General features: G+C 43.4%; 1 protein-coding gene across 1 annotated transcript in view; it reads left to right on the plus strand.

The window, feature by feature from the left end:
• Positions 1 to 27,477, plus strand: part of LOC146573573 (receptor-type tyrosine-protein phosphatase gamma-like) — a 368,884-nt gene that overhangs the window by 225,035 nt on the left and 116,372 nt on the right. Inside the window, exons 3-5 of the mRNA XM_085272820.1 lie at positions 6,603 to 6,785; positions 10,816 to 10,964; positions 22,343 to 22,438. Coding sequence (XP_085128946.1) covers positions 6,603 to 6,785; positions 10,816 to 10,964; positions 22,343 to 22,438 — 428 coding nt within the window. The remainder of the gene's footprint in view (positions 1 to 6,602; positions 6,786 to 10,815; positions 10,965 to 22,342; positions 22,439 to 27,477) is intronic.

The raw sequence follows: 27,477 nt of genomic DNA on the forward strand, positions 1-27,477 counted from the left end.
TCTCCTTGAGAGGATGATGGCAGCCTTCAACCTCCACCACTGACACACACACACACACACACACAGAAGGGAAAGACAAGTGACAGAAAAAGTCACACTTAGTGTCTTTTCTCTCCTTTTTTCTTTCCCTCTCCTCCTGTTGGCCCTCATTTCCCCTTTCCTATCTCCCGCTCCTGTCTGTTTCAATTGTAATAACTTAAAAGTAAAAATACATAAATACATAATGAAGATCGAACAAACTATGGCAATCAAGTGGACTAGTTGGGAAAAGCCGTAATGATCCACTTGTGAAAGTAAATCTGTTGGGCATTCTGCTTGGCCTTCAGACAATAATTCTGATTGCTACAGTGTCAGACAGGACAGGTAAAAAAAAGGCACACTTCCACTAAGATGTTGTTTCCACCACACCCCTTCACCTCCCACCACAGAGCCAGACATGAACAAATCTTCTCTATGGTTTTCCTCTTGTCCTCCTGTCAGCCCGCTGCATATTCAGCATCTTCTTGTCCAATATAATATCCACTATCCTTCCTCTGCACTTGTCCAAACCATCTTAGCATTGTCTCGCTAACTTTCCCTCCAAGCTGCTCAATGTAAGCTGTCCCTGTGATATAATCATTTATAATCTGTCTAACCCTCACCACACCACCTTCACTTTTTTCATATCTATTCTTAAGAACACTAATTTGCTGCATATTCTTTCCAGTTCGATCTCTCTGTATAGCGACTCAGTGCAGGTCATTTTCTTCTTTCTTTGTGTCCCCCCAGAAACACTCTCTACCACTTCATCCAAGTCACTCAGAAATCCTCTTTGTCCTCTCACTGATATCCACCCTGTGGGGCATACGCACTGACAACATTCAACCATCGCCAGTCATAGTCCCGACATTCGAACCTCTCCAGACTCTGGGCCGATTTTTTGTCCCAGTCCAGCCCTGGGTGTATCCATATAAATGGCCCACCCTGTACTCATGACTCATGGACTTCAAAGTCTTTTTCAGCCGCTCCATCAGCCAGAGGGTGGTAGGTGCTGGTCCGAACAGATTTAATGCCTGGTTGGTAATTTGTAGAGAGAGATATGAACGATGTGCCCTGGATTATAAGGCACTGGATTATAAGGCACTGGATTATAAGGCGCATTAAGCGAAACCAAACAGTCAAATATGTCAAACTTTACTCAACTCATACTTCTTGCTTCCTCCACTTCTGTACCAATGGTTCATTAATGTTGAATTCTCTCCAGCTGCTCTATTCCCATGTTGTTGCAGTATGTGAATGACTAACCTCGTATTGTGGATGGATTATCTCAGTTTTTCTCCTGCCTGAAGTTTGGTCTGTTTACAGCATCCTGCCATCCGATTGCATTTGTCCTTAACCATCGGGAACCCTCATGTTAACTTTCATCGAGTGGAAAAAGTTAGCGTTCATCCTTCAGCTTCACTGTGTTTATCAGATTCAGAACACTTTATTTATCCCCAAGGGGCATTTAAGAGACTGACTTTGCCGACCGTACACAAACATCACATTGGGGAAACAGGTCAGGCTGGGTAGCTGGCCGGTCAGCCGCACAAGCATGGAACGACCCGGAACCGAACAACAATGGAAAATGCACAACATGAGGAAAGACGAGGAGAAAAAAACGAACTCCCCCCAGACTGAGCTCCAACAGCTATGTTATTTTATGCTAACATAGCTGTGTCGCTAGCGATCACATAGCACATCATTATATGCTAGCTAGCCCAACTTCAGTAACCCTACAAACGTCACTGCTGTTTAGTTTTCTGTCTTCATTTATGTTGGAAGTGATAGCAGAGCTGTACGTTTTAATTTTTTCATAAATCTCTCCGTCAGAACATGCTATATCATGCTTAGGTGGAAACTAGCAAGCTAACTCTCTGCTAACTTCTAACTCTGTTATATTTAATAAATTCTGTTTTCGTGGATGCCTGGATGTTAAACTTAATTGTTACACCTGGTAAAGCACTAACACTCATCATTTTATTGAAGATGAAATAATTTAGAGAGTTCTTAACTCTCAGTGATGCCGCAGTGTTTGTCTGACTTTGGGAGCTGAAGTGGAGTTTGGACCCAGATCACTCCACGAGGTTCCTGACTACGGTAGCCGTAATGCTCCAACAATCCATCAATCGGTGCGGCTTCGTAGCTTACCAAAGTCGTACTTAACCATTTATTGACAGATTTTTGAGTGGCGTGTACCACATAAAATCGGTTCGAGGTCAGTAAGCACAACAGGAATGCATACATATTCATACACTTTTGATTTTTGAGAAAATTTAAGGATTTTAGGTGCACCTTATAGTGCGTAAAATACGGTACAATGTCATATTATCTATGTTACAGATAATCGTAGCATGTTATGTAAAAGATGTTTCTATATCTGCGATTACCACAACTAGATGACTGGAACTGAAACTGTGAACAGGGAAAGAGACTGTGTGAACTGGAAAGAAGAGACTGTAGTCCTTTGTGGACACTACAAAGTCTCACATAATTTGATCTTTATGTCAGGTAGTCAGTAACCCATGAGATGGCAGATAATTACATATATTTCCGGTAGCAGCTACTAGATTATGTCAAATGCTCTTAAGAAATCAAAGGAAGTGATCTTCACTGTACAGCTTTTATCTAAATGGGAGTATGTGGCGCAGACTTCACTTGAAGGTAGTGATGGTGTGTGGAAGCCAAAAACTGTGGTGGATATAAATTTGTGGAACCAGCACCCCAATGCAGGATGTGTGGATCCTATGAGTCTAACCCAGCAGGCAGAGCAGAGCTTGGATAGATGGGTGAGGGGACTGGTTTTAACAGCCTCTGGTGTCTGGAGGTCCACCCTGCGTATCTCAGTTTTTCCCCTTTACTGTTTCACAAAGGGTTAAAAGGGAATGGGCACAATTTAGAATTTATTTGCAGGATATTTTCTTAAAGCAACTTAGTAGGCAAAAGTGGAAAAGTGGAATCAAATAATAATAATCACAAAGTAATAATCTAATCACCTGAATTATACTTGTATAATTAACAGCTAATGCTGACCTTGTTCTGATCTTTGCTAGAAAGCAGGTTGGAGGTAAGAATGAGCACAACCAGATCTGATGATGCACTTTTCCCTTCTGATTCTTTAATCTAACACGTCAGAAATGAGCAGAGAAAAAAACAAAAAATGCAAACAGAATTTGCAGGTTCACATTTGCCTCTGAACCTGCAGTGGGAACTCATTGTTGCTGACATACAATCATTCAAGCCACACCTTATTATCTCCTCTCTAACTGACTTTTTTAAATCCATGACTTAAAACAGGGTTTAAACTTTAAAATTACTTAATGACATTTTCTTCTTTTCTATGTTATACTTAATTTGTCAATAATTCCATCACATATGAATGTTCAGTCAAATATGAATATACTATACTTGTATGTTAATAATGTTTTATTCAGCTCATGCAATTCACTGAAGTCAAGGAAAACTGGGTGTGGCAATTGTGCAGACAAGCGATGCACTGAAAATGGAACAGCTTTACACTCTCTCCTTAGTGGGAAAACTACTGTCTTCAAAACTACAATGTGCAGAGACTACACAGTGTGCATTTTACTTTGCCACACTGAACAGGCAGTGAAAAATATTATTTCATTGCAAAAGTTGGAATTTTAAAGTAGAAGGAAGATCTAGGGCAACATTAACTAACCAGCACACAGCATTCATTTGATGTTAAAAAACTGAATGTACTAAGTAAAGGAGTGTCATTTGGTGGCTTGCCTTGTGCATATGTATTTTTAAAACCTTTACTTTCAGGAGAAGAATTAAATTAGTCACGCAAATGTGAATTACGCCGTCTGCACTAAACTGCCACAGTACCACAGACTGTCCAAAATCTAATGCTGAGAAAAAATATGTCTTATGCCTTGTGGTGGTAGTGATAGTTGCTACTAAGAGTTATCAGAAGTTATCAGAACGATCACATAATTGGCACTTTGCATTGATGGCTCAAAGCCTCAGTGCCTCTTCATTCAGTTCTCACGCTGAGTGTTTAGAAGTGAGCCCCACCTTTTGTTCCTCAATAACACCGGGATTTTCACTTTGACAGGAATTAATTGAAATGAGCTTCTTTTTCTCAAGCCACTTTTTTTTCTCAGCAGTGCGCACACAGCGAGCAACCTCTAACAAATATTTATCTCTATTGCACCATTTTTGCCTGAGCTTACACTGGATTGTTTATTTAGTTTGTAGGCCTGCACCATTCTCTCTCTTCTGGATTATTGAGCCACTAATTCACAGTTCAGAGTTCAGGTGTACATTTAACACATTTTTGTGAAAAACTCTAAATATGTCAGCGGTTGCAATGCAGTTATAATTAACATTTATATGATCTGTGCAACTTTGCTTATCATGTCGATGGTTTTCATGACTGGTGGGCTGTTACGTCGCAATGAATTATGGGACGGCATTTTCTCCTATCCTTTCATAAAGGATGGTTCAGTGTATCCTATGCTAAAGGAAGCAATGATGCTCCTTTCCTTAATCTTTGGAGAATTTTCACAGCTCATATTACTGCCCCCACACAGATATGTCTGGCTGATGTCTCTCAGTTAGAAACCCTCCTAAACAAAGTGAACTATTGGAATGCACCCCAAGTCTTTAAGTAAACATTGAGATGTTAAAGCTGGGCCCTGTGAGATTTCAGTCCTGGCCTTTGTAGTTATGTTGTGGTTGAAAAAAGGAGTCAGCAGTGCAAAACCAGATATAGAGGTCAATATCATATGTATTATTTCACGAAACAGAATTTGTGAATATAACCTGCCCTCAAATAATGACATTTTGAAATCTTCCGAAATCCTCATGAACAAAAAGGGTTTGTATTTCAGCAGCTTCCTCTGATTGGTGCTCAGGGTAGCTGACAGTGAGCATTGCCCAGTTGTGGAATGTTTGATAGGGATTCACATAATTTAGCAGTGCTTCCTGTCAGCTGGTTTCAGAGAGGTCTGAAATGCCCTTTTGCTCTGATATACACTACCAGTCATAAGTTTGCATACACCTTTTTTTTTAATGGTTTTTCTTCATTTTTACAACTTTCTACATTGTAGATACAAACTGAAGACATCAAATGTATGAAGCCAGCTATGTGGAATTATGTGGCAAACAATAAATTGATAAATAACTAATTTTAGAATCCTAAAAAGTAGCCACCCTATGTTTTGTTGACACTGCTGCAAACCCTCGGCCTTCCCTCAATGAGCTTCATGGTGTAGTCACGTGAAATGGTTTAACTTCACCGGTGTGCATGTCAGGGTTTATTTCTAGAATTTCTCTTCTTCATGGGGTTGGGACCATCATTTGTGTTGTGCGGAAGTCAGGTTGGTACACAGCTGACAGCCCTACTTGACAAATGTTAGAATTCATATTATGGCAAGAACCAATCAGCTAAGTAAAGAGAAACAACAGTCCATCATTACTTTAAGAACTGAAGGTCAGTCAGTCCGGAAAATTGCTAAAACTTGTCCCCAAAGTGCAAAAACCATCAAGCACTACGTCAAAACTGTCTCACATGAGGACCGCCCCAGGAAAGGAAGACCAAGAGTCACCTCTGCTGCTGAGGATAACTTCATCTGAGACACCAGCTGAGACACATTAACAGCACCTCAGATCAGAACCCAGATAAATGCCACGTAGAGTTCAAGTAGCAGACACATCTCTACATCAACTGTTCAGAGGAGACTGTGAATCAGGCCTTTATGGTCAAACAGCTGCTAAGAAACCACAACTAAGAAAAGCAACAAGCAGAAGAGATTTGTTTGGGCCAAGAAACACAAGGAGTGGACATTAGACCAGTGGAAATCTCGGCTTTGGTCTGATAAGTCCAAATCTGAGATCTTTGGCTCCTCCCACCATTTCTTTGTGCAGAAATGGTGAACAATGATCTCCACATGCATGGTTCCCACTGTGAAGCATGGAGGAGGAGGTGTGATGGTGTGGGGGGGCTTTGCCGGGGAGACTGTTGGGGATTATTCAAAACTGAAGGCACACTGAACCAACCTGGTTATTACAGCATCCTGCAGCGACATACCATCCCATCCGGTTTGGGTTTAGTTGGACCATCATTTAATTATTAATAGGACAATGACCACCAAACACACCTCCAGGCTGTGCCAGATGGCCTGGCCTCCAAAGTCACCTGACCTAAACTCAGTCAAGATGGTTTGGGATGAGATGGACCACAGAGTGAAGGCAAAAGGGTCAACAAGTGTTCAGCATCTCTGGGAACTCCTTCAAGACTGTTGAAAAACCAGGAGCTCATGAGCTCATTGAGAGAATGCCAAGAGCAGTAATTAAAGCAAAGGGTGGATTTTTGAAGAATCTAAAATATAAAACACGTTTTGAGTTATTGACACTTTTTTGTTTACTACATAATTCCATATGTGTTCATTCATGGTTTTGACACCTTTAGTAAGAACCTACAATATACATCGTCATGAAAATAGAGAAAAAACATTAAATTAGGGGATGTGTTGAAACTTTTGACTATATCTCAGTTTTGCATTCACATTTTTTTTCAAGTGATGAGATGCTGTTGTATTTCTTATTTTCCCCAGGTATGTATGGGCCAGATGAGGGCTGGGCATCTGCCTACCCACAATGTGGAGAGAGAAACCAGTCACCAATCAATATTGTGGATAAGGATACCAAAATATCCAGAGAATATCAGGAGCTGACACTGGAGGGTTTTAACATAGAATCTTCAAATAAGACATCTATGAAGAACACTGGCAAAACAGGTAAACATAACACATGTTCTGTTTGTCCTTTTGTTGAAGTTTCTTTTTTTGTTCTTGATTTATGCTTCCCTTTACAACAACAATCTTTGTCTTTAGGAGGGGAGATCATTTCTATACCTTGGCGTATCTTGTCTGACATTGTACGGGCATGAATTCTCACATTAACATTGACTTTAGCTGGGCAAGCTGAGAGGCCTGCAGCTTTTTCAGGTGGTTTGTTCGGCACTGTAGCAATCAGAATTATTTTCTGAAGGCCAAGAAAAATGCCCAGTGGATTTATTTTTTCAAGTGGATTATTACGGCTTTGCCATGTCCACTTAAATGATCTTTATGATTATTACTTAATTCATTTATTTTTAACTTTTAAGATATTACAAATGGAACAGACATGACTGGGGGATAGGAAAGGTAAAGATGTAGAATAGAAAAGTTCAAGAAAAGGAGAGGGGAAGAAAAATAGAGGGGAAGAGGGACAGAGAGAAAAGACAAAAAAAATCTGCTGGATCACCTGCTGGAAGAAAAAAAAAGCAAAAAGAGAACAACCACAAGAGAAACCACAGCAAGAACCTAGATAAGTGTAAGTGACCAATAGATATTGAATGTTAATGAGCAGCGCGCAAGACCGACAATGCATGACGTGCTTTGACGCAGCAGCCAAGGAAGATACAGTATGTGTCTGTGCACACCTGTGTGCATGAGCGCGCTTGTATTCAAAAGGTCTGTGAAGGTTCTCAGTCATCCAGGTCATCGTAGTCAAAGGAGCTTGCAAAGAAAAGCGTCTGGACTTCTTTAAGTTGCTTGACTCTCTGACTCTCTTTAAGTTGCTTGACTCACCAACTCTCTGCCATCTATAATCCAGTTTTGAGATCCCTTCCCAGACGCCTTAACGCCCACTCACATCCTGGGCCATCTGACCTCAGGAATTCGCATGATAAGGTGGGGCCAGGTTTCACAATGAACACACCCGAAACTCTGGCTGATTGGGACCCAAACCCAGTTTCACACCTTGGCTCAGGCGATTAGAGGATCATCAGGGGGTCCTTTTGTCCCTCTGTGGGGGGTCACTCCCACTAGGTTTATATCTGGGACTCTCCACCATTTGACCTTAGAACTGAAGAAGCTTCTCGGATGAGAGGTGAAACGTCTTCAAGCAACTTAAAGAAGTCCAGACGCTTTTCTTTGCAAGCTCCTTTGTATTCAAAAGGTTTCTCCACTATCTGATAGTGGGTGTGGGGAGCCATAGCCCTGCCCCCCAGGACATCAAGCAGGCATGGAGGAGATCCAGGCCCCAAATATCTTGAGGCCCCCCAATGCACGAGAGCCCAAGGAGGACAATCATGCAACCCACCTAGAAAGAGCTTAGGATAGTCCCAGACAGGGGGTCATGCAGCAGCCACATTGCAGAAGCTACAGGGGGCTGTGACGATGTGCCTGCAGGATCTGCCGGCAGCCAGCTGTGTCAGAGTGGACCTAGACCTGGGCCTGAAGGGCAGTTCAGAGTTCAGGTGTACATTTAACACATTTTTGTGAAAAACTCTAAATATGTCAGCAGGTTGATAAATGCAGTTATAATTAACATTTATATGATCTGCGCAACTTTGCTTATCATGTCGATGGTTTTCATGACTAGTGGGCTGTTATGAGGGCCCAGGCTCCACCAAGCAGCCACCGGGAGTGAGCTAGTATGTATCTGAGCCCCCAGCCCTGGATACCGAGAACCACCAATGCACTGACAGCTGAGGGCATCAGCCACTGGCAGGGAGTGTGGTGGTGGGAGATAGATCCCTACACCAGGGGGGCCTCAGATGTTCCCAGAGAGGTGGAGTCTAAGACCCGACCTGACACATACACACAGACAAACAGGCACACACAGACACAAACATGCATTCCCACCCTCATGCACACATATACAAATACTCAGCACTTGCCCACCGTGGAGACACACAGAACAGCAGCAGGGAGGCCCAGCATCCCAGACCCCGACCAGACGGCCAACTCCTCCTCCCGAACAGAAAACGGGGGGGAAGAACCCATACCTCTCTCCGCCCACTCATATGTGTTGCTGTGTGCTGTTCTAAAGTGCATTTAAAACACGGGAGGGGCATGGTGTTTTCTGCAAGAAAGCAGCAGGTGTCAGCATGGCCCCTCCCGAGAACCCGCTGTTAAGTCTATTTGTTGAATGTTTGTCATTATGCTTCTTAAATTTGTAAGGTCTGAGTTCAGTCTATAGGATCAAGACATTCCTCTCTGTGCTGGGGGAGGTTTTATGCAGAAACATCCTATCTGAAAGATCTGTTTCTTGTGATGTTGCTTCCTGCTTTTGTGATCCTTTTGGTGAGCAGGAAGTCATGCACACAGAGACACATGCACACAGAGAGACACACATTCTCACACACTCACTCAAACACACACACACATTCTTACCTGCATACACATACACACACACACACACACACACACACACACACACACACACACACACACATATACATACAGTGCCTTGTCTTTGTAACCGGGGGGGTTTACGAGGGGAGGTACTAGTGTATTGTGTGAACTGTTTTCCCAATAAAAGGCAGCAACCATCAGGAGCTGGCCCCATTTGGGTTTAGCCTCATCCTGCCTGTCACACAGCACTAACCCTGACACCACTTGTGAATGTGAAAATAAATGGTAAGTGGTCTGTATTTGTATAGCGCTTTACTTGGTCCTAAGGACCCCAAAGCGCTTTAAACTATACACAATCATCCACCCATTCACACACTGGTGATGGCAAGCTACAGTGTAGCCACAGCCGCCCTGGGGCGCACTGACAGAGGCGAGCATAGTGTTTCAATTCTCTCTATATCTCAGAAAATTGCAATAGAATGACAAAGGACCCTGTAAGGGACACTGTAAGCAACTGAAAAACAATTCTGCCTGGCAAATTAGCCCCACATGTGAGAATATGCTTTATAAGCTGATGGAAACTGACGGAAATGATCTTTAGTGAGGATGTATTCCTCAGAGAAAATCTGAAGGAGAAACAGACCTATATTTAGCATGTCTTAGAATATGTTTCTTTAATTTATGCATGTAAAGCTGTTTCATGCTGTGCACGTGCCCACATTCTGATGGTGTTTCAAGGAACCTTTGAAATTGTCTTCATGTCATCGATAGATGTCACATTTTTGTTTCTGTATCTGTTTTTAAAGAGAAATTATTTCCATGTCTGCTGAAAAATCTGATAAGTAATAAATCAAAGCTCACTTTTTTCATCTACCCTTGGTATGGCCCGGATCTGGCTTACACGTGGCCCACACATGGGCCAGCACAAGGCCATTTGCAGACACACTGGTGGTCCTGTGCTGGCCCAGAACAGTTTCAACTCTGGGCCCAGATGTCAGCCTAATGTGTACCTTAATCAAGCCATGTAATAACAACATGTGCCGGAACATAGGAGTGCAAAAGTAACATGACGAAACTCTGTTCAGACAGTGAATGGACTGATTCTTATATTGCACTTTTCTAGTCTCCTGGATTACTCAAAGTGCTCTATACAACATGCCACATTCACACACTTTCTCTAAACTTAGTGCTTTCTTACTACATTTATACACATTCACATTCTTGACATGCAGACCGGAGGAGCCAGGGATCAAACCACTAATCTTCCAACCAGTAGGTGTTCTGCTCTACCTCCTGAGCTACAGCCACCCAGTGGGAAGCATGAGTAAACCCTTACAAGGTTTTGGATAAAGTGTACACTCCCAAACCTGTGAAACCTGGTTTGAATTTGAATTTGAATTTGTAACGTTGGCTACCATAGCAGTATAGTATTGCAACATGGCATTTGGGTCTTCTAACTAAAATAGGAAAATAGGAAAATAAATAGTGCCATCAGTGCCAGGCCTGGCCCATATCTGGATGACATACCACTTACCATGCCAGAAGTCAGCCAGCAGTGCCTGCTTGACACCAGATGCGGGCCAGACCTGCCTGCTATGTGGGTAATCACTGTTTTTTTTTCTCTCCTCTTCTGTATTTCTTCCAGTCGCCATCATGTTGAAAGATCATTACTTTGTTCGGGGAGCAGGTCTACCAGGGAGGTTTAAGGCAGAAAAAGTAGAGTTTCATTGGGGTACAAGCAATGGATCGGAGGGCTCTGAACACAGTATCAATGGCCAACGTTATCCTGTGGAGGTAAGCTCAATTTTCTAAGGAAAAAAAATACAATATAATTTAAAATGTTTGAATATAATTTTTGACTACATTTATATTTCACCTTTAAAAGGTGTTTACCTTACCTTGTTTGGTAGACTTCTTTTCAGCACAACCTTACATGTCTTTACTTTCTTTTTCAATTTCGACATATTGTATTGACAACATTTACTTTCTATTGCATGAAAAACATAAAATCCAAGTAGGCAAAAATTATTATTTTTTTACTGTGAAAACAAACACATTTAAGGAATCATTTTTATAACTTGAGATGCAAATATAAATTATAAAAAAATATATATGAATTGTGCAAACTTAAAAAATACATGCAATGGCTGGGGTGTCTTTTGTGCAACTATTTAAAACTTTTTCCTTTAGAACTATCAGGTGTCATAATAAGGTGCTACACAAATTATTTGTACCATTCCACCACGAGACTGAGGGACAGGCCTTAGACCCAAAGACTTGACAACAGGAGCTGTATCACTTTGTCTGTTTTCCACGCAGAGACAGCATTTACATTTCAGTGTCCCTGTCGTGGCTATTTGGCCAGCATCTGTGTCATTCAACAGCCACCTTATTGTTTTGACACATAATACAAAAAACAAACAAAAAATACTACACTACAAACCAACTACACACTCCAAACAAGCTAATGTCACAAATCTCACATCTCAAATCTCGCTCTCTTGTCGCTGTCACTATCCCCGCTTCCTAAGCAAGCAAATGTCAAATGTTATCATTAGTGCTGTCAAAATTATCGCGTTAATTGTTAAGATCAACGCGAAATGTTTAATGCATTAAAAAAATTTAACGCTGATTTTGTTTTTTTATTAATTTCCTGTAATCTAAGACCTTTAAATTCATGAGCACCTCTGGAGGAGGGGGCAACAGTGTGCTATGCTGGCGTTTGGCCTGACAGAAATGATTAGAAGAAGAAGAAGAAGAAGTGACACCATGCTACTATCTGGCTAACACTAGCTAACACACGCAAGCATGGACGAGGGCGGACTTTTGGGTGGAAAGTTTCTCTTTAAGAAGTTGCCTGATGGCTTGTTGGACAAAACGAGAGTAAGATGCACAATTTGCAACGCTGAATTCAAGTACCACAGAAGCAGTTCATCACTGGCGTATCACCTGAGAGCAAAACACCCAACTGAATCCACCTCTACGGGACCTCGCCAGTCTACGCTTCAGGAGTATGGTGCTTGTGGACGAATAACAAAAAATGTGAGAGAAAAGGTAACCAATTCCTTGGTTGTTTGGATAGCTAAAAACTGCCGACCAGTTAGCATAGTAGAAGATGATGGACTGAGAGAAGTCATTCGTGCTGCATCAGGAGATGAGTGTTACAATCTGCCCTCGAGAGGAACCATTGTGTCGAGACTGCACACTTTGTATGGGGACCAGAGGGCTCAGCAGTCCAGCAAGCTTGTGCAAGTAAGGAATGTCACTCTCACCGGAGACCACTGGACTTCGGTGAACAACGATAATTACTTAAAATATAAAGAATAAAAAAATGTAATTGGAGCCAGGCTATTGATAAAGTAATTGAGATTAATCGCAATTAATAACAGAAAATTGTGAGATTAGTTAGTTAATTTTTTTTAATCTATTGACAGCACTAGTTATCATATAATGTTTGTTTTTGGTTGGCATTTTGCTATTGACCCACAGGTTTCTGTAAGAACATACGTAGGCTGCCATGACAGACCAGTACTTCCGCAGTCCGGTTACTCAAAGTGAGAGCCAGCGTTCACTCGTTGCTAACAAAAAAATCGTTTACTTTGTGCTGTAATTAGCGGCTTTACCTGTTCGAGGATGAGCTCAATTGCTAACTTTACTGTTGCAGTGATGGCGAGGTTTCATTGGTGCTTTGCTAACACTAGACTTTATTGAACTATCAATAAAGTCTTGGTGTACAAGGTGATATGGTGCACACTGGGAGTTCACATTGCACTGTTGCTCTGCCCTGTGACGTCTGTCTTAGTTTATCTTAGTTTATCTGTCTTAGACGTTTGGATTCAAGCCTCTTTTCTGTCCCTGCATTCCACCTGCGCTGCTCGTCTGTACATGCAAGCCTCGTCTTTCCACTCATCACAGCGTTCTGCACCTGCAACAAACATTAATAGTATTTTCTCACTGTCAATACTCAAGATTTAACATCATGAGGAAATTTACACTAACAAAAGTACTACTGTATCTGTTTATATCAGTGGTGGACAAAGGGCTGGTGTCCTGCATGTTTTAGATATGACCCTGGGTCAACACACCTGAAACATATCTAAACCACTGAAATAAAAGTACTGGCAAGGTCACCCATATTTTCCATTTCATATCAATAGTGAGTTGCTTTTTGATAATTTTTGATAATTTTTTTCAAATTATTATATTCTGCATATACTACGCAGTGTCACATTTTCTTATAATATTTTATTAAAATATTATAAGAATATTAATTTTATCTTTGTGTGATTGTACAGCATACAGCCCACACAAAGTTTAAACAATGAGTGGCTTCCACATGTAAACAGTCAACAGCTCCACGCAGCACTTACCCACATAGCAAAGTTGGTATGGCCCGGACCTAGCCCACACAGTGTGCTTACACATGGTCCACATACCCAAAAGAATGACGGCCCTTTGGTGCCCCAGATCTGGTTTGCCAGATGTGGTCCACACATGGGTCAGCACAAGGCCAGTTGCAGACACACTGCTGGTCCTGCGCTGGCCCAGAATAGTTTCAGCTCTGGACCCAGATGTCAGCCTAATGTGTACAATAATCAAGCCATGTACTAACAACATGTGCCAGAACATGCAAAATAGTGCGAAAGTAACATGACGAAACTCTGTTCAGATAGTGAGTGACTCTTATATAGCACTTTTCTGGTCTCCCAGAGTACTCAAAGTGCTGTATACAACATTCCACATTCAGTCAATCACACATCTTCTTTAAACTGAGTGCTTCCTAACTACATTCTTACACATTCAGACTCTTGACATGCAGACTGGAGGAGCCAGGGATCGAACCACTAACCTTCCAATCAGGAGGTGACATGCTTTACCTCCTGAGCTACAGGTTTTGGATAAAGTGTACACTCACAAACCTGTCAAACATGCATTTGAAACGTTAGCTACCATAACAGTATAGTATTGCAACATGGCATATGGGTCTTCTCAAATAGGAAAATAGGAACATAAATAATGCCATCATTGCCAGACATGGCGCACATCTGGTTGACATACACTCTGCCATTACACCAGTCAGTCAGAAGTGCCAGCTTGATGCCAGATCAGGGCTAGACCTGTTTTCTATGGGCCTGGGCCACATAAACCAAATCACAATCGAGCCCGATATGGCATGCCATCACATAGACAGTGCCATCTATGCCACGCCTGGCCCATATCTGGATGACATACATCTTATCATGCCAGAAGTCAGCCAGCAGTGCCAGCTTGATACCAGATCTGGGCCGGACTTCCTTGCTATGTGGGTAACTAGATAGCAGCATCGTGACTCCTCAATCACAGCCTTCCAGAGTTTCTGTTTCAGTCATTTAAACATTTTGATATCCACATAGGTGATATACCTTCCACAGAGTAACAGCTGCATGACTACATGATTTCCCGCGATTTCCAGTGATACAGGAACAGCCGGGTGTCTCGACTACTCCACTTTCCGCCACAGGGGGGTGCAGAGCCATTGCAGGGGGGAGGGGGGTGCGATATGAATGTGAAAAACAATAACAACAAAAAAATGCTTGGACATTGGGGCGCCCACACAACCGCAAAGCAGGAGATGAAGCATTGCCAAATATGTTCCCAAACCAACTTCCTTCCAATCCAAATACTAGAAAATATGATAAAGCATGTCTTCCCTTTGGCTTCACCTGCACAAGTACAAGGTAGGTCTCCCTGACAGAATTTGTTTCCCCTGTGTGAGGAACACACGCTGCGCTGTCCAAATCACGGACAAACAGTAGCCAACCTTCTTGATTTTGATTTTGATTTTGCCTGAGCCAGAAATATTATAATTCTGATCATGTATCAGTACATTTCCATATTTTTATATCTATAAAAAGACAACTGACACTCGCGAGACTTTATCAAAACTGTAAGCATCACAGCAGATGCCTTTGTGTCAAAGTAACTGAGGATAAAACACAGAAAAACATGAAGGTGATTTTCCTTGCCTGGGATTTTATAGCAGATAACTTTAAAATTATTCTGCAATTTTAAAAAGTACAAATTTCTTCAGTATTGAACAGCAGAAATTAGGCTTTCTTGTCCAAGATCAGTAAAAAATCAGTAAAAAAGTCAAAAAAAAAAAAAGAAAGGACAGCGGCTGAGAGCGCTGTAAACAATGGTAGACTGGTGGGTAATAACCGAATGAATAATGCAGAAAACAGAGATTTGAGATGGGAAACTGTTCTTGAAGTACACAGAGAGAGCTGTGCATGAAGTGTGATTTTATCACACTGATGGTGATAAAAGCAAAACAGCAAAAGTCAGAGGGAATTAAGGACGACATTTATCAAATGGGAAGTGTAGTTTTGATCTTCTTTTGCTGCTGGTTCAGTGAATTTTGGTTGGAGAGAGAAACCTGCAGCTCAGAATCTACAGGGAGTGCAGAATTATTAGGCAAATTAGTATTTTGTCCACATCATCCTCTTCATGCATGTTGTCTTACTCCAAGCTGTATAGGCTCGAAAGCCTACTACCAATTAAGCATATTAGGTGATGTGCATCTCTGTAATGAGAAGGGGTGTGGTCTAATGACATCAACACCCTATATCAGGTGTGCATAATTATTAGGCAACGTCCTTTCCTTTGGCAAAATCGGTCAAAAGAAGGACTTGACAGGCTCAGAAAAGTCAAAAATAGTGAGATATCTTGCAGAGGGATGCAGCAGTCTCAAAATTGCAAAGCTTCTGAAGCGTGATCATCGAACAATCAAGCGTTTCATTCAAAATAGTCAACAGGGTCGCAAGAAGCGTGTGGAAAAACCAAGGCGCAAAATAACTGCCCATGAACTGAGAAAAGTCAAGCGTGCAGCTGCCAAGATGCCACTTGCCACCAGTTTGGCCATATTTCAGAGCTGCAACCTCACTGGAGTGCCCAAAAGCACAAGGTGTGCAATACTCAGAGTCATGGCCAAGGTAAGAAAGGCTGAAAGACGACCACCACTGAACAAGACGCACAAGCTGAAACGTCAAGACTGGGCCAAGAAATATCTCAAGACTAGTTTTTCTAAGGTTTTATGGACTGATGAAATGAGAGTGAGTCTTGATGGGCCAGATGGATGGGCCCGTGGCTGGATTGGTAAAGGCAGAGAGCTCCAGTCCGACTCAGACGCCAGCAAGGTGGAGGTGGAGTACTGGTTTGGGCTGGTATCATCAAAGATGAGCTTGTGGGGCCTTTTCGGGTTGAGGATGGAGTCAAGCTCAACTCCCAGTCCTACTGCCAGTTTCTGGAAGACACCTTCTTCAAGCAGTGGTACAGGAAGAAGTCTGCATCCTTCAAGAAAAACATGATTTTCATGCAGGACAATGCTCCATCACACGCGTCCAAGTACTCCACAGCGTGGCTGGCAAGAAAGGGTATAAAAGAAGAAAAACTAATGACATGGCCTCCTTGTTCACCTGATCTGAACCCCATTGAGAACCTGTGGTCCATCATCAAATGTGAGATTTACAAGGAGGGAAAACAGTACACCTCTCTGAACAGTGTCTGGGAGGCTGTGGTTGCTGCTGCACGCAATGTTGATGGTGAACAGGTCAAAACACTGACAGAATCCATGGATGGCAGGCTTTTGAGTGTCCTTGCAAAGAAAGGTGGCTATATTGGTCGCTGATTTCACTGGTGTGAAAACCATCACAGGCCACAACACCAAGAAAAGCACAGTGGGGGGGACTGTGGAGAAGGCAAACGAACTTAACAACTTCTTCAACAGGTTTGACCAGCCCACAACCCCCCCACCCTCACCTTCACTACAGAGTCCAATCCCCACTCTCCTACCTCCCTCGCTTCCCCCCCTTCCTGACACCATGACACCCCCCTCCTCCAATCCCTCTCTCAGCAGCAAGACATCTCCCCCCCTCCCCTCTTCCCAAACATCTCCCAGTGTCACAGTGGATCAGGTCAGGAGACAACTGAGGAAGCTTCGCCCCAGAAAGGCAGCAGGCCCAGACAAGGTGTGTCCTAGGATGCTAAAGGCGTGTGCTGCTGAACTTGGGGAGCCGCTACAACAAGTCTTCAACCTCAGTCTGCGACTGGGGAGAGTGCCCGCCCTATGGAAGACATCCTGCATCGTCCCGGTCCCCAAAAAGAACCGGCCCAATGAGCTGAATGACTTCCGACCGGTGGCACTGACGTCACATCTTATGAAGACTCTAGAGCGGCTCTTCCTCAACCTCCTCCAACCACAGGTACAACATGCCCAGGACCCACTACAGTTTGCATACAAGGCGGGTGTCGGAGTGGAGGATGCCATCCTGTACCTCCTACACAGAGCCCACTCACACCTGGATGGGGGAAAAGGCACGGTCAGGATCCTGTTTCTTGACTTTTCCAGTGCCTTTAATACCATCCGGCCCTGTATGCTTCAGGAAAAACTGAACAGGATGGAGGTGGACCCCTGCCTGGTGGCTTGGATCTCCGACTACCTCACCGACAGACCACAGTACGTCAGGCTGAAGGACATCACGTCTGACACAGTGGTCAGCAGCACAGGAGCACCACAGGGAACTGTGCTGTCCCCTCTTCTCTTCACCCTGTACACCTCTGACTTCTGCTACAACTCTGAATTATGCCACATTCAGAAGTTTGCAGACGACACGGCCATCATGGGGTGTATCTGGGATGATCAGGAAGAGGAGTACAGAAGTCTGGTGAGGAACTTTGTCGCATGGAGTCACATAAACCACCTGCAACTCAACACCTCAAAGACTAAGGAACTGGTTGTGGACTTCGGGAGGTCCAGAGAAGGTCCACTGCCGGTTCAGATAGAGGGGGAGGAGGTGGAGGTGGTCAACAAGTACAAGTACCTCGGGCTGTGGGTGGACAATAAACTGGACTGGTCATGCAACACAGAGCACCTGTATAAAAAAGCCCAAAGCCGACTGTACTTCCTCAGGAGGCTGAGGTCTTTTAACATCTGCAGGAAGCTCCTGAGGATGTTTTACCAGTCGGTGGTTGCTGGAGTACTTTTCTATGCTGTGGTGTGCTGGGGGAGCAGCACAGCAAAGAAGGACTCATCCAGGCTGGAGAAACTGATCAGGAGGGCTAGCTCTGTGGTCGGCATGAAGCTGGACACTCTGGTGACAGTGGCAGAGAAAAGGACATTAAAGAAACTGATGGACATTATGAACAATGCTGGGCATCCTCTGCACACGGCCATTAACAACCAGAAGAGTCTGTTCAGTGACAGGTTGCTTCTCCCAAAGACAAGAACTAACAGACTTAAAAACTCCTTTGTCCCACACGCCATCAGACTGTTTAACTCCTCTCTGGAGGGGAGAGGGAGGGGAAACAGGAGGACAAAGGAGGGGGGAACAACTAAGCTGTAGTGCCTCTTCACCTCACTGTGCAATACCTTTTGTGCAATACTTTTGTAAATAGTCAACGGTGCAATAGACTCAATACTTGAAATGTGCAATTCACTTGTATTTTTATTTTTATTCCTATTTATTCTATTTATCCCCTTCGTATATTTTATTTATATTGTCTCTGTATTTATATGTGTGTGTGTGTATAACTCTGTAACTTCTGTCGGTGCTGTGCTTTTTTGGAAATCGAATTTCCCAGAGGAACCCACCCGAGGGATTAATAAAGTTCTATCTAATCTAATCTAATCTAATCTGATTTGTTTTTGTTTTGTTTTTGAATGTCAGAAATGTATATTTGTGAATGTGGAGATGTTATATTGGTTTCACTGGTAAAAATAAGTAATTGAAATGGGTATATTTTTTTTTGTTAAGTTGCCTAATAATTATGCACAGTAATAGTCACCTGCACACACAGATATCCCCCTAAAATAGCTAAAACTACAAACAAACTAAAAACTACTTCCAAAAACATTCAGCTTTGATATTAATGAGTTTTTTGGGTTCATTGAGAACATGGTTGTTGTTCAATAATAACATTATTCCTCAAAAATACAACTTGCCTAATAATTCTGCACTCCCTGTAGATGCAAAAAAGACACAAACACAAAGCGAAGGACCAACCGAAGCATCAGAATCAGTGAGCTGTCGGCTTTCAGCCCCAACGGCGTGTCCGTTGGGTGAGAAAGCCAAGAAAGAGAAAGCTGATTCTGATGCTTCGGGTCCGGTCTATGTTTACCTCTTTGTGTGGAATCTGTTTACCTGCTCTCATTTGCTGTTTGGTGTTTGCTGAGATTCTGGCATTTCTGGCAAAATACATTTATATATTTAAAAGTCGATTCAGGATTTCATGAATCGATATCACTTTATTCAAGCTACTCACCTCCCTCTTCCACCTGCACTTTCAAACGTACACACAAAGGACTATGGGACAAGTACAGGAGCACGGCCAATCATAGAGGTGCTGCCCCTGACTATCTCTGATTGGGACACACGATAGGGGCATGATTTGTGTCACTTGTTGACCACACAGAGACTTTCAGAGTTTTTTTTTTCTTCTCTTTCCTTTCATCACAGGCAGCACTGCCATCAAGCTCACTGCCTGTCAATTTGTGCATTTGCATTATTTCCATCGTGTGGCTGCAGTTGGCTATTGTTGCTGAAAGTTGTGCTTATTTTAGTCTCATCGAAAAGTGTAGTTGTCTCTGTCAGAGAGTGCCTGTGTCCTGTTAACAATAAGTGGAGCTGGGAAAGCTGAGAGGCTAACAGCTTTTTATCTGGTGCTTTGTATATGCACATTGTGGATAAGCCGATGGTCTGTGACTAAACTGTAAATGGATGGGAGAATTAATGTTTCAATGAGATTCAATCATTTACTTCAGTCAATATCATGAGCATGAAAAAGAAGGTTTTTTTTTTAAATAGCCCAATTTTCTGTTGCCTACATTGTAGAGCGTGGCTTTGCTTCCAGACCTCAACAGGAACATTAGCACACTCGGGGATTAAAATGTGATTCAGCCAATGGAGGAACCATACAATCTTAGTGGCTCTAGGGAAAACTGACAATAATTTCTATTGAGAGCTCCAGTAGATTTTCTTAGTGTACAGGCTGTGATCAGCAGACCTGCTGCTGCAGCTACTCTGAAGTTTACTGCTCTTTGTGAACTTACACAACTAAATTCAATAAACTCATCATGTTACCGTGAGCCAAACTGTTTATTTAATTCATTTAGTATGATTTATTTAGCACCAAATTACAAAACAGTAATTACCATGAGGTGCTTTATATTGTAAGGCAGAGACCTTAAAACAATTCACTGCACTAGACTACGAAGTGTTAATATACATCAGGTTTTTTTTGCAGGATGTTTCACAAAATGAAAAATCATAAATTCACATCATGTGCAGATTTAATATCTGATTTAAAAAATGAGAAACTACATGCATACATTTAATTAGCAATTTATCAAATGCCTCTGAACACTGCTCTTCTTCTTCTCCTGTCCTGTCTTTCTTACATCTTTCTCCATCTCTGATTGAAGTCAGCTCTCACTCTTTTCTGTCTCTGAACAGAAGCTGGATTTTTAGCTACTGTGGCAAATACGGTGTGAAACAAGCTGCACATAAACATTGTGTTTACTGATATTTGTTGAGCTGATACAAATGTAGCATTTGAAATTATGTGCCCCTTATGGCCTGCATGGTAAATGGCCTGCATTTGTATAGCGCTTTTGTAGTCCCTAAGGACCCCAAAGCGCTTCACACTACATTCAGTCATTCACCCATTCACACACTTCTCCCTTATAAAGTATTACTCACCTTATGCTCGCTCGTCTTCTGTAGGGATAGCTAGATACTTAAGTATCGCGGCCAGAACATCTGAACATCTGCATTCCCACCAATGTTGTGGCACTCCAGACTATGGTGCCTGAATCCCCTCAGTGAGATCATTAACAAGACTGGCTACGGATACCGACTACGGAATGGAGCAGTTGTCAGCCACCTCCTCTACATGGATGACATCAAGCTGTATGCCAAGAATGAACGAGGATATCCTTCATAAAGATAGCTATAACTTTTGATAGAAGATCAGATACACGTGTATATATGGCTTTATCTTATAGAATTCAATATCCCCTGTTGATACAGACGGACATAATGGTGGTGGCTAAGCAACTGGACATAATGATGGTAGACAAACAGAAGAAGACGGCCGTAGTGATAGATGTAGCGGTTCCCAATGACACCAACATCAGAAAGAAGGAACACGAGAAGCTTGAGAAATACCAAGGGCTCAGAGAAGAGCTCGAGAAAATGTGGAGGGTGAAGGAAACAGAGCCTTCACTAGGAACTCAGCAACATTAGAGGCCAACTAAGGATCTAACTAACAAGGAGATGCTCTGTCCACACTGCTGTTCTGCATAGGCCTGAACCCTCTCAGTGAGATCATTGACAAGACTGGCTACCGACACTGACTACGGAAGGGAGCAGTTGTCAGCCACCTCCTTAACATGGTTGAAGCTCGATGCTGAGAGTGAACAAGACATTGATTCACTGTTCCACACCACCAGGATATACAGCAATGTTATTTGGAGTGGAGAAGTGCAGTCGGATGGTAACAAAGAGAGGGAAGGTAGTTAGTGCGATCCTCTCAGTTCTATCTGAAGGCAACATTGCAAACCACCGCAGAACCACTATCCAGGATGAAACAATGAACATCAATGAGTACATCAGGAAGATCGTCACAACCAACTGTGTGCTTAGTGAACACCTCAGGCAGGAGAAATCCCAAAAAGAAGAGGAGCAAGAGGAAGAACCATGCAAGGACAGGTCCCTGCACAGTATGTACCACCAACAGATAGAGTAAGTGGCTGGCATCCAGAAATCCTACCAGTGGATAAAGTTGGACTAAAAGACAGCACAGAGGCAGCACAGGAGCAAGCTCTAAGATCCAGAGAGGCTGTGGTCTACCACACCAGGCAAAGCAGACAGGCTGTGTAAAGATGCCCCTGAGACAATCCTTCACATTGCACCAGCGTGCGAGATGCTAGCGCACAGGACATACATGGAACGTCATAACTAAGTGGCCAAAATTGTATATAAATCTAAATATATATTTCATGGCAGCTTTGGGTGTCTGTACACCTACAACATGTGAACTGCTGCTATACCTCCTGAGCCACAGCACCATAAATTAACATGGTTTCACTAGTTTTCTGTCTCACAAACTAATGTCAGTTTTTTCTTTTTCCACAGATGCAGATCTACATGTATAACTCAGATGACTTTGAAAGTCTCACTGCAGCACTCAGAGAGAAGAGAATCATTGCAGCCATGGCTGTTTTTTTCCAGGTAGGAAAAGGTTATGTTACTTACTCGAAAGATGAGGTAGATTTCAGTTGTGCATGTTCTTTCTTCTGGGTTGGGAATTTATCATTAATGTTTTACAGGAGAACTCACTGCAAAAAGAAAATTCTGTCAGTACAAGCTTTGTACTGACATATCAGAGGTTGTTGATACAATAACACAGTGCAGACATCTAGCAGACTGTCTAACATTATGTTACAAGGGACATCTAAGCCTTGTGAACTCATATTGCAACTCCAGCAACAAGATGCAGTGACCCAAAATGTCACGGTTCTGGGTCCGTTGGACCCAGTATTTTGAGTTTATTATATTTCGGTTTAATTCTGCTTCATGGATTGCTTTCTTATTCTCATAGTGACGATGATTATTATTTCTTGTTTCTGTTTATCCGTGCTTAAGGATTTGTTCTCAGTTATATCTCACGTTTAGTTCAGGTTCCATGTGTCATTCTTTGTCTGTCTCTCAATGTAAAGTCTGCATGCTTGTTTAGTAATTCATGTTTCCTGTTTTATTGTGAAAGTCTTTGTCTTATGTTAGTGTGTGCAGCTTGGTTCCCCCCGTCTCGTTAACCCTGATCTCTCCCAGCTGTGTCTCCCTCCTGTTGCCCATTCGCTGATTACCACCCTGTGTATATTAGCCCTGTGTTTTCCTGTGCTCAGTGTCGCGTCGTACCATCAGATTATGCCTGTGTGTTTCGGTTCTCCATATTCCATGGTCACTTCATGTTTTGTTTTCGTACCAGCAATAAAGCTGAGGTTTTTGAGTGTCAAGTTAGTGTCTGAGTCCTGCGTTTGGATCCTCCTCTCCGCCTGCCCTGACACAAAGTCTCCATTTCAACTTGTGTTGAAAGTGTGGACTTCAAACAATATACCAGCCATGTAAAACCACAGTTATGATTAAAAATACACGCAATGTTTCTGAAAACATATATGTTCCAGCCATATGTTCTGCACACTCGGGTAAAGAGAGGGGCTGAGCTGGGGGAGGCCACTGGACAGACCTGGTGCTCCTAAACGTACAGTGAGGGTGTGCTGGGAATGTCTAGCAGAGGCCCCAGTCCGCCCCAGATCTTCAACGCACACCTTAGGCAGAGCTTCAACAGCATTCCAAGGGAGACTGGGGACATCTGAATGAGTCTGAATGGACCATGTTCAGCACCTCCATTGCCGAAGTTGATGCACTGAGCTGCGGCCGCAAGGTGGTTGTTGCCTGTCATGGTAGTAAACCCCCGAACCAAATGATGGACACCAGAGGTGAAGGGAGCCACCACGCTGAAGAAGAGATTCTGGCAAACCTTCAGGCGACTCAGGAGGGGAAAGTGGTGCTCTACCTGTACTGTGTATAGTGCGGGTGGAGCACTGCTGACTTCAACTGAGAAAATTGTTGGGCGGTGGAAGGAATACTTCGAGGACCTCCTTAATCCCACTGACACGTCTTCCATAGAATGGTAAATGGTAAATGGCCTGTATTTATATAGCGCCTTACTAGTCCCTAAGGACCCCAAAGCGCTTTACATATCCAGTCATCCACCCATTCACACACACATTCACACACTGGAATGTAGAAGAAGCAGAGTTGGATGACCCGCCAATTTCCAGGTGTGAGGTCACTGAGGCAGTTAATCAACTCCTTAGTGGCAGAGCCCCTGTGGTGGATGAGGTCCGCCCTGGATTCCTGAGGGCTCTGGATGTTGTAGGGCTGTCCTGGCTGACACGTCTCTACAATGTTGCATGGACATCAGGGGCGGTACCCCTGGACTGGCAGACCGGGGTGGTGGTCCCCATCTTTAAGAAGATGGACCGGAGGGTGTGTTCCAGGGGTATCACAGCCTCCCTGGGAAGGTCTATGCCAGAGTGCTGGAAAGGAGAGTCCGTCCATTAGTGGAATCTCAGATACAGGAGAAACAATGCAGTTTTCGCCCTTGTCACGGAACACTGGACCAGCTCTTTATCCTCTTCAGGATACATGAGGGTGGATTGGAGTTTGCCCAACCAGTCTACATGCGTTTTGTGGACTTGAAGAAGGCATTCGACCGTGTCCCTCGGAGTGTCCTGTGGGAGGTGTTGCGGGAGTATGGGGTGTCTGGCCCATTGCTACACCATTTGATCCCTATACAACCATTGCAAGAGCTTGGTTCGCATAGCCGGCAATAAATCAAACTCGTTCTTGGTGGGTGATGGGCTCTGCCAGGGTTGCCCTTTTGTCACTGATTCTGTTCATAATTTTTATGAACAGAATCTCTAGGCGAATTTCTAGGCAAAGCCAAGTGATGGAAGGCTTTCACTTGGGTGGTCTCAGAATGTCATCTCTGCTTTTCGAAGATGATGGTTCTGTTGGCTTCATCGGTTGATGGCCTCCAGGTCGCACTGGAATTAAGCGGCGGGAATGAGGATCAGCATCTCCAAATCTGAGGCCATGGTTCTCAGTCAGAAAAGGGTGGAGTATCCACTTCGAGTCAGGGATGAGTTCTTGACATTCTTCACGCACACCCTTGCATTATACATGCTTATCTTAGGCAGTAGTATCAGAAGGTACATAATACATTTTCACTGCTGCGCAGTGGATACCCAACTTTATCTATCCATCAAGCAAGACCTTTACACCTGCTGTTTATTTTATTGACACACATGAATTAGATAAACTGCATTTCAGATAAAACTGAGGTTACGTACGCGACCCTAAAAATCCTTTAAATATGGTGTGTTTTTTGGCCTTTTTACAGCTTTATTTCAAAGGGTACATTAAAGAGTGATAGGAAAGCAGGGGGAGAGAGAGAGGGAAAGCATCTCAGCCATGCGGCATATGGTCGCCTGCTCATCCCAGTGTGCTAAACCGTGTCCTTAAATATGGTGTTTAACTAGATGTGTACTCTAGATGGCATTACCTTGGCCTCAAGTAACATTGAAGGATATTCTGGTCAAAAAATGACTTGAAGATTCTTCAAGATTCTTCAAGTCATTGAAGAGAATAAAAATATATGTTTAATATGCAAACTGGTTTCTTGCATTTGAGCAATAGCTCCAAAATTAGAGACATCTTGTCTTGCGAAACTATTTCATGTGTTAATTACTTCTAGCCTGGACAACTGTAATTCATTTTCAGCAAAAGCAATTGATACAAAATTGTAACCCTACTTACAGTTTTTAAGCAAGAATGACCAAACTCTCACTAGGCCAGTATCAGATAATCTAAGAGGTATAAACATCAATAATGAAGGACCACACCAGGATAAACAGTGGATAAAATTATATATTTGACACACCGCAGCTGCAAATAAATGTACTTAATACAATAAAATAAAATACAAAATATCTCCCCAAAAATAAATTAAAGTGGGGCCAGACCCAAGACACGCTGGAGAGATTATATCTCTCAGCTGGCCTGGGAACGCCTTGGTGTTCCCCCGGATAAGCTGGAGGAGGTGGCTGGGGAGAGGGAGGTCAGGGGCTTCTCTGCTTGGGCTGCTGCCCCCGCGCCCCTGCCCCCAGATAAGCGGAAGAAAATGGATGGATGGATGGCATACAGCTTTTCTCTGAGTCAAATGTTTGAATGAATGTCTGATAACTGATGGATCATCAGGGCCCATTCTATGTTTGTTTAACTGTTTGTCCTACCACACTCTGGTGAAGAAGGAACGTTTGAAGTCCTGCAGGTACCTGTTCCAACACACAATGGAAATGAAACTCTGGCTTCAATACAACCTCAGCAATCTTAACTACTCTTGGGTTGGCTCGCCATCCAGTTAACTGGAACTGTTCAATGGAGTTTTGCTTCAGACTGGGTTCGTCTGTCGAGTTATCCTTTTACCAGATAAAAAAAAACCTGACCAAAGAACAGGGTAAAATTCTAAAGAACCGACCACTGCAGCAGAGTCGCTTGCAAGTTCCAGCAATTCAGCTTCGGTAACATCAGTTTGCCAAGCACATGGCATTGTATGAGCATGAACGCAATGGCAACTGCGGAAAGTCATGTCAAGGTCAACAGCAAGGGTTGCTGGGAGCTCATTGCTGATTGCCCAAGTTACACAACAACAAATCATCTTATTTGTCCACATCTTCCTTTAACCCCAAAAAGCACATGACGAAATTGTTTACATCATGCACACCAAAAATTGCTTTCGACTGCTCTTTTTTTTGCAGAAAACATGTTTTGCAGAAAGCCATACCTGTTGCCCGACCCGGTATGCGAGGGCCAGAACGCGGCGGTGTTCTCTTGTTCTGCTCGGCGGTCCTCAAAAGGGCAGTTCGGGTGGCACACAATACCTGTCGGCAGTGCCGCATGTGGTGCTTAACCAAAGGAACCGTCAATTCCCCTTCTGACACAGAGAGAAGCAGGGGCTGGTACCCCAGGGAGGCCGCAAATGGGGAAACTCCAGTGGCTGCCGACGTGCTAGCATTATGGGCATATTCAATCCAAGCCAGTTGATTGCTCCATGACGATTGGTTGGAAGAGACTACACAACGTAGCATCGCTTCGAGTTCTTGATTAGCTCGTTCCGTTTGCCCGTTAATTTGAGGGTGGAAGCCGGAAGATAAGCTGACCCCCAGTTCCTTACAAAACTCCTTCCATACCCGGGACGTGAACTGGGGACCCCGATCGGACACTATATCTTGGGGAACATCGTGGAGACGGAACACCTGCTGTGTCATAATCTTGGCAGCTTTCAGGGCTGAAGGGAGTTTAGGCAGAGCGATGAAATGAACAGCCTTAGAGAAGCGATCGATGATGGTCAGGATGACCGTGTTACCAGAGGGTGGGAGACCAGTGATGAAGTCCATTGTGATATGAGACCACGGGCGTCTGGGTACAGGCAATGGACGAAGGAGGCAGGAGGTGAACTGGGGGCCTTGTTACGGGCACAAACAGGGCAAGCCGCCACGTACTCCTGAGCGTCCTTCCCTGAAGTTGGCCACCAAAACAAATGTTGCAGAAAGGCAGTAGTGCGGTTTTTACCTGGGTGGCAGGCGAACTCGGCTGTATGGGCCCAGTGAAGGACCTTACTTCGGACTGCCGTGGGAACAAAC

This window comes from Mchenga conophoros, linkage group LG5, assembly GCF_057382185.1.
Source record: "Mchenga conophoros isolate Kocher_MC1m ecotype Shallow Benthic linkage group LG5, M_conophoros_male_GT1.1, whole genome shotgun sequence".
In the NCBI taxonomy this organism is placed as follows: domain Eukaryota; kingdom Metazoa; phylum Chordata; class Actinopteri; order Cichliformes; family Cichlidae; genus Mchenga; species Mchenga conophoros.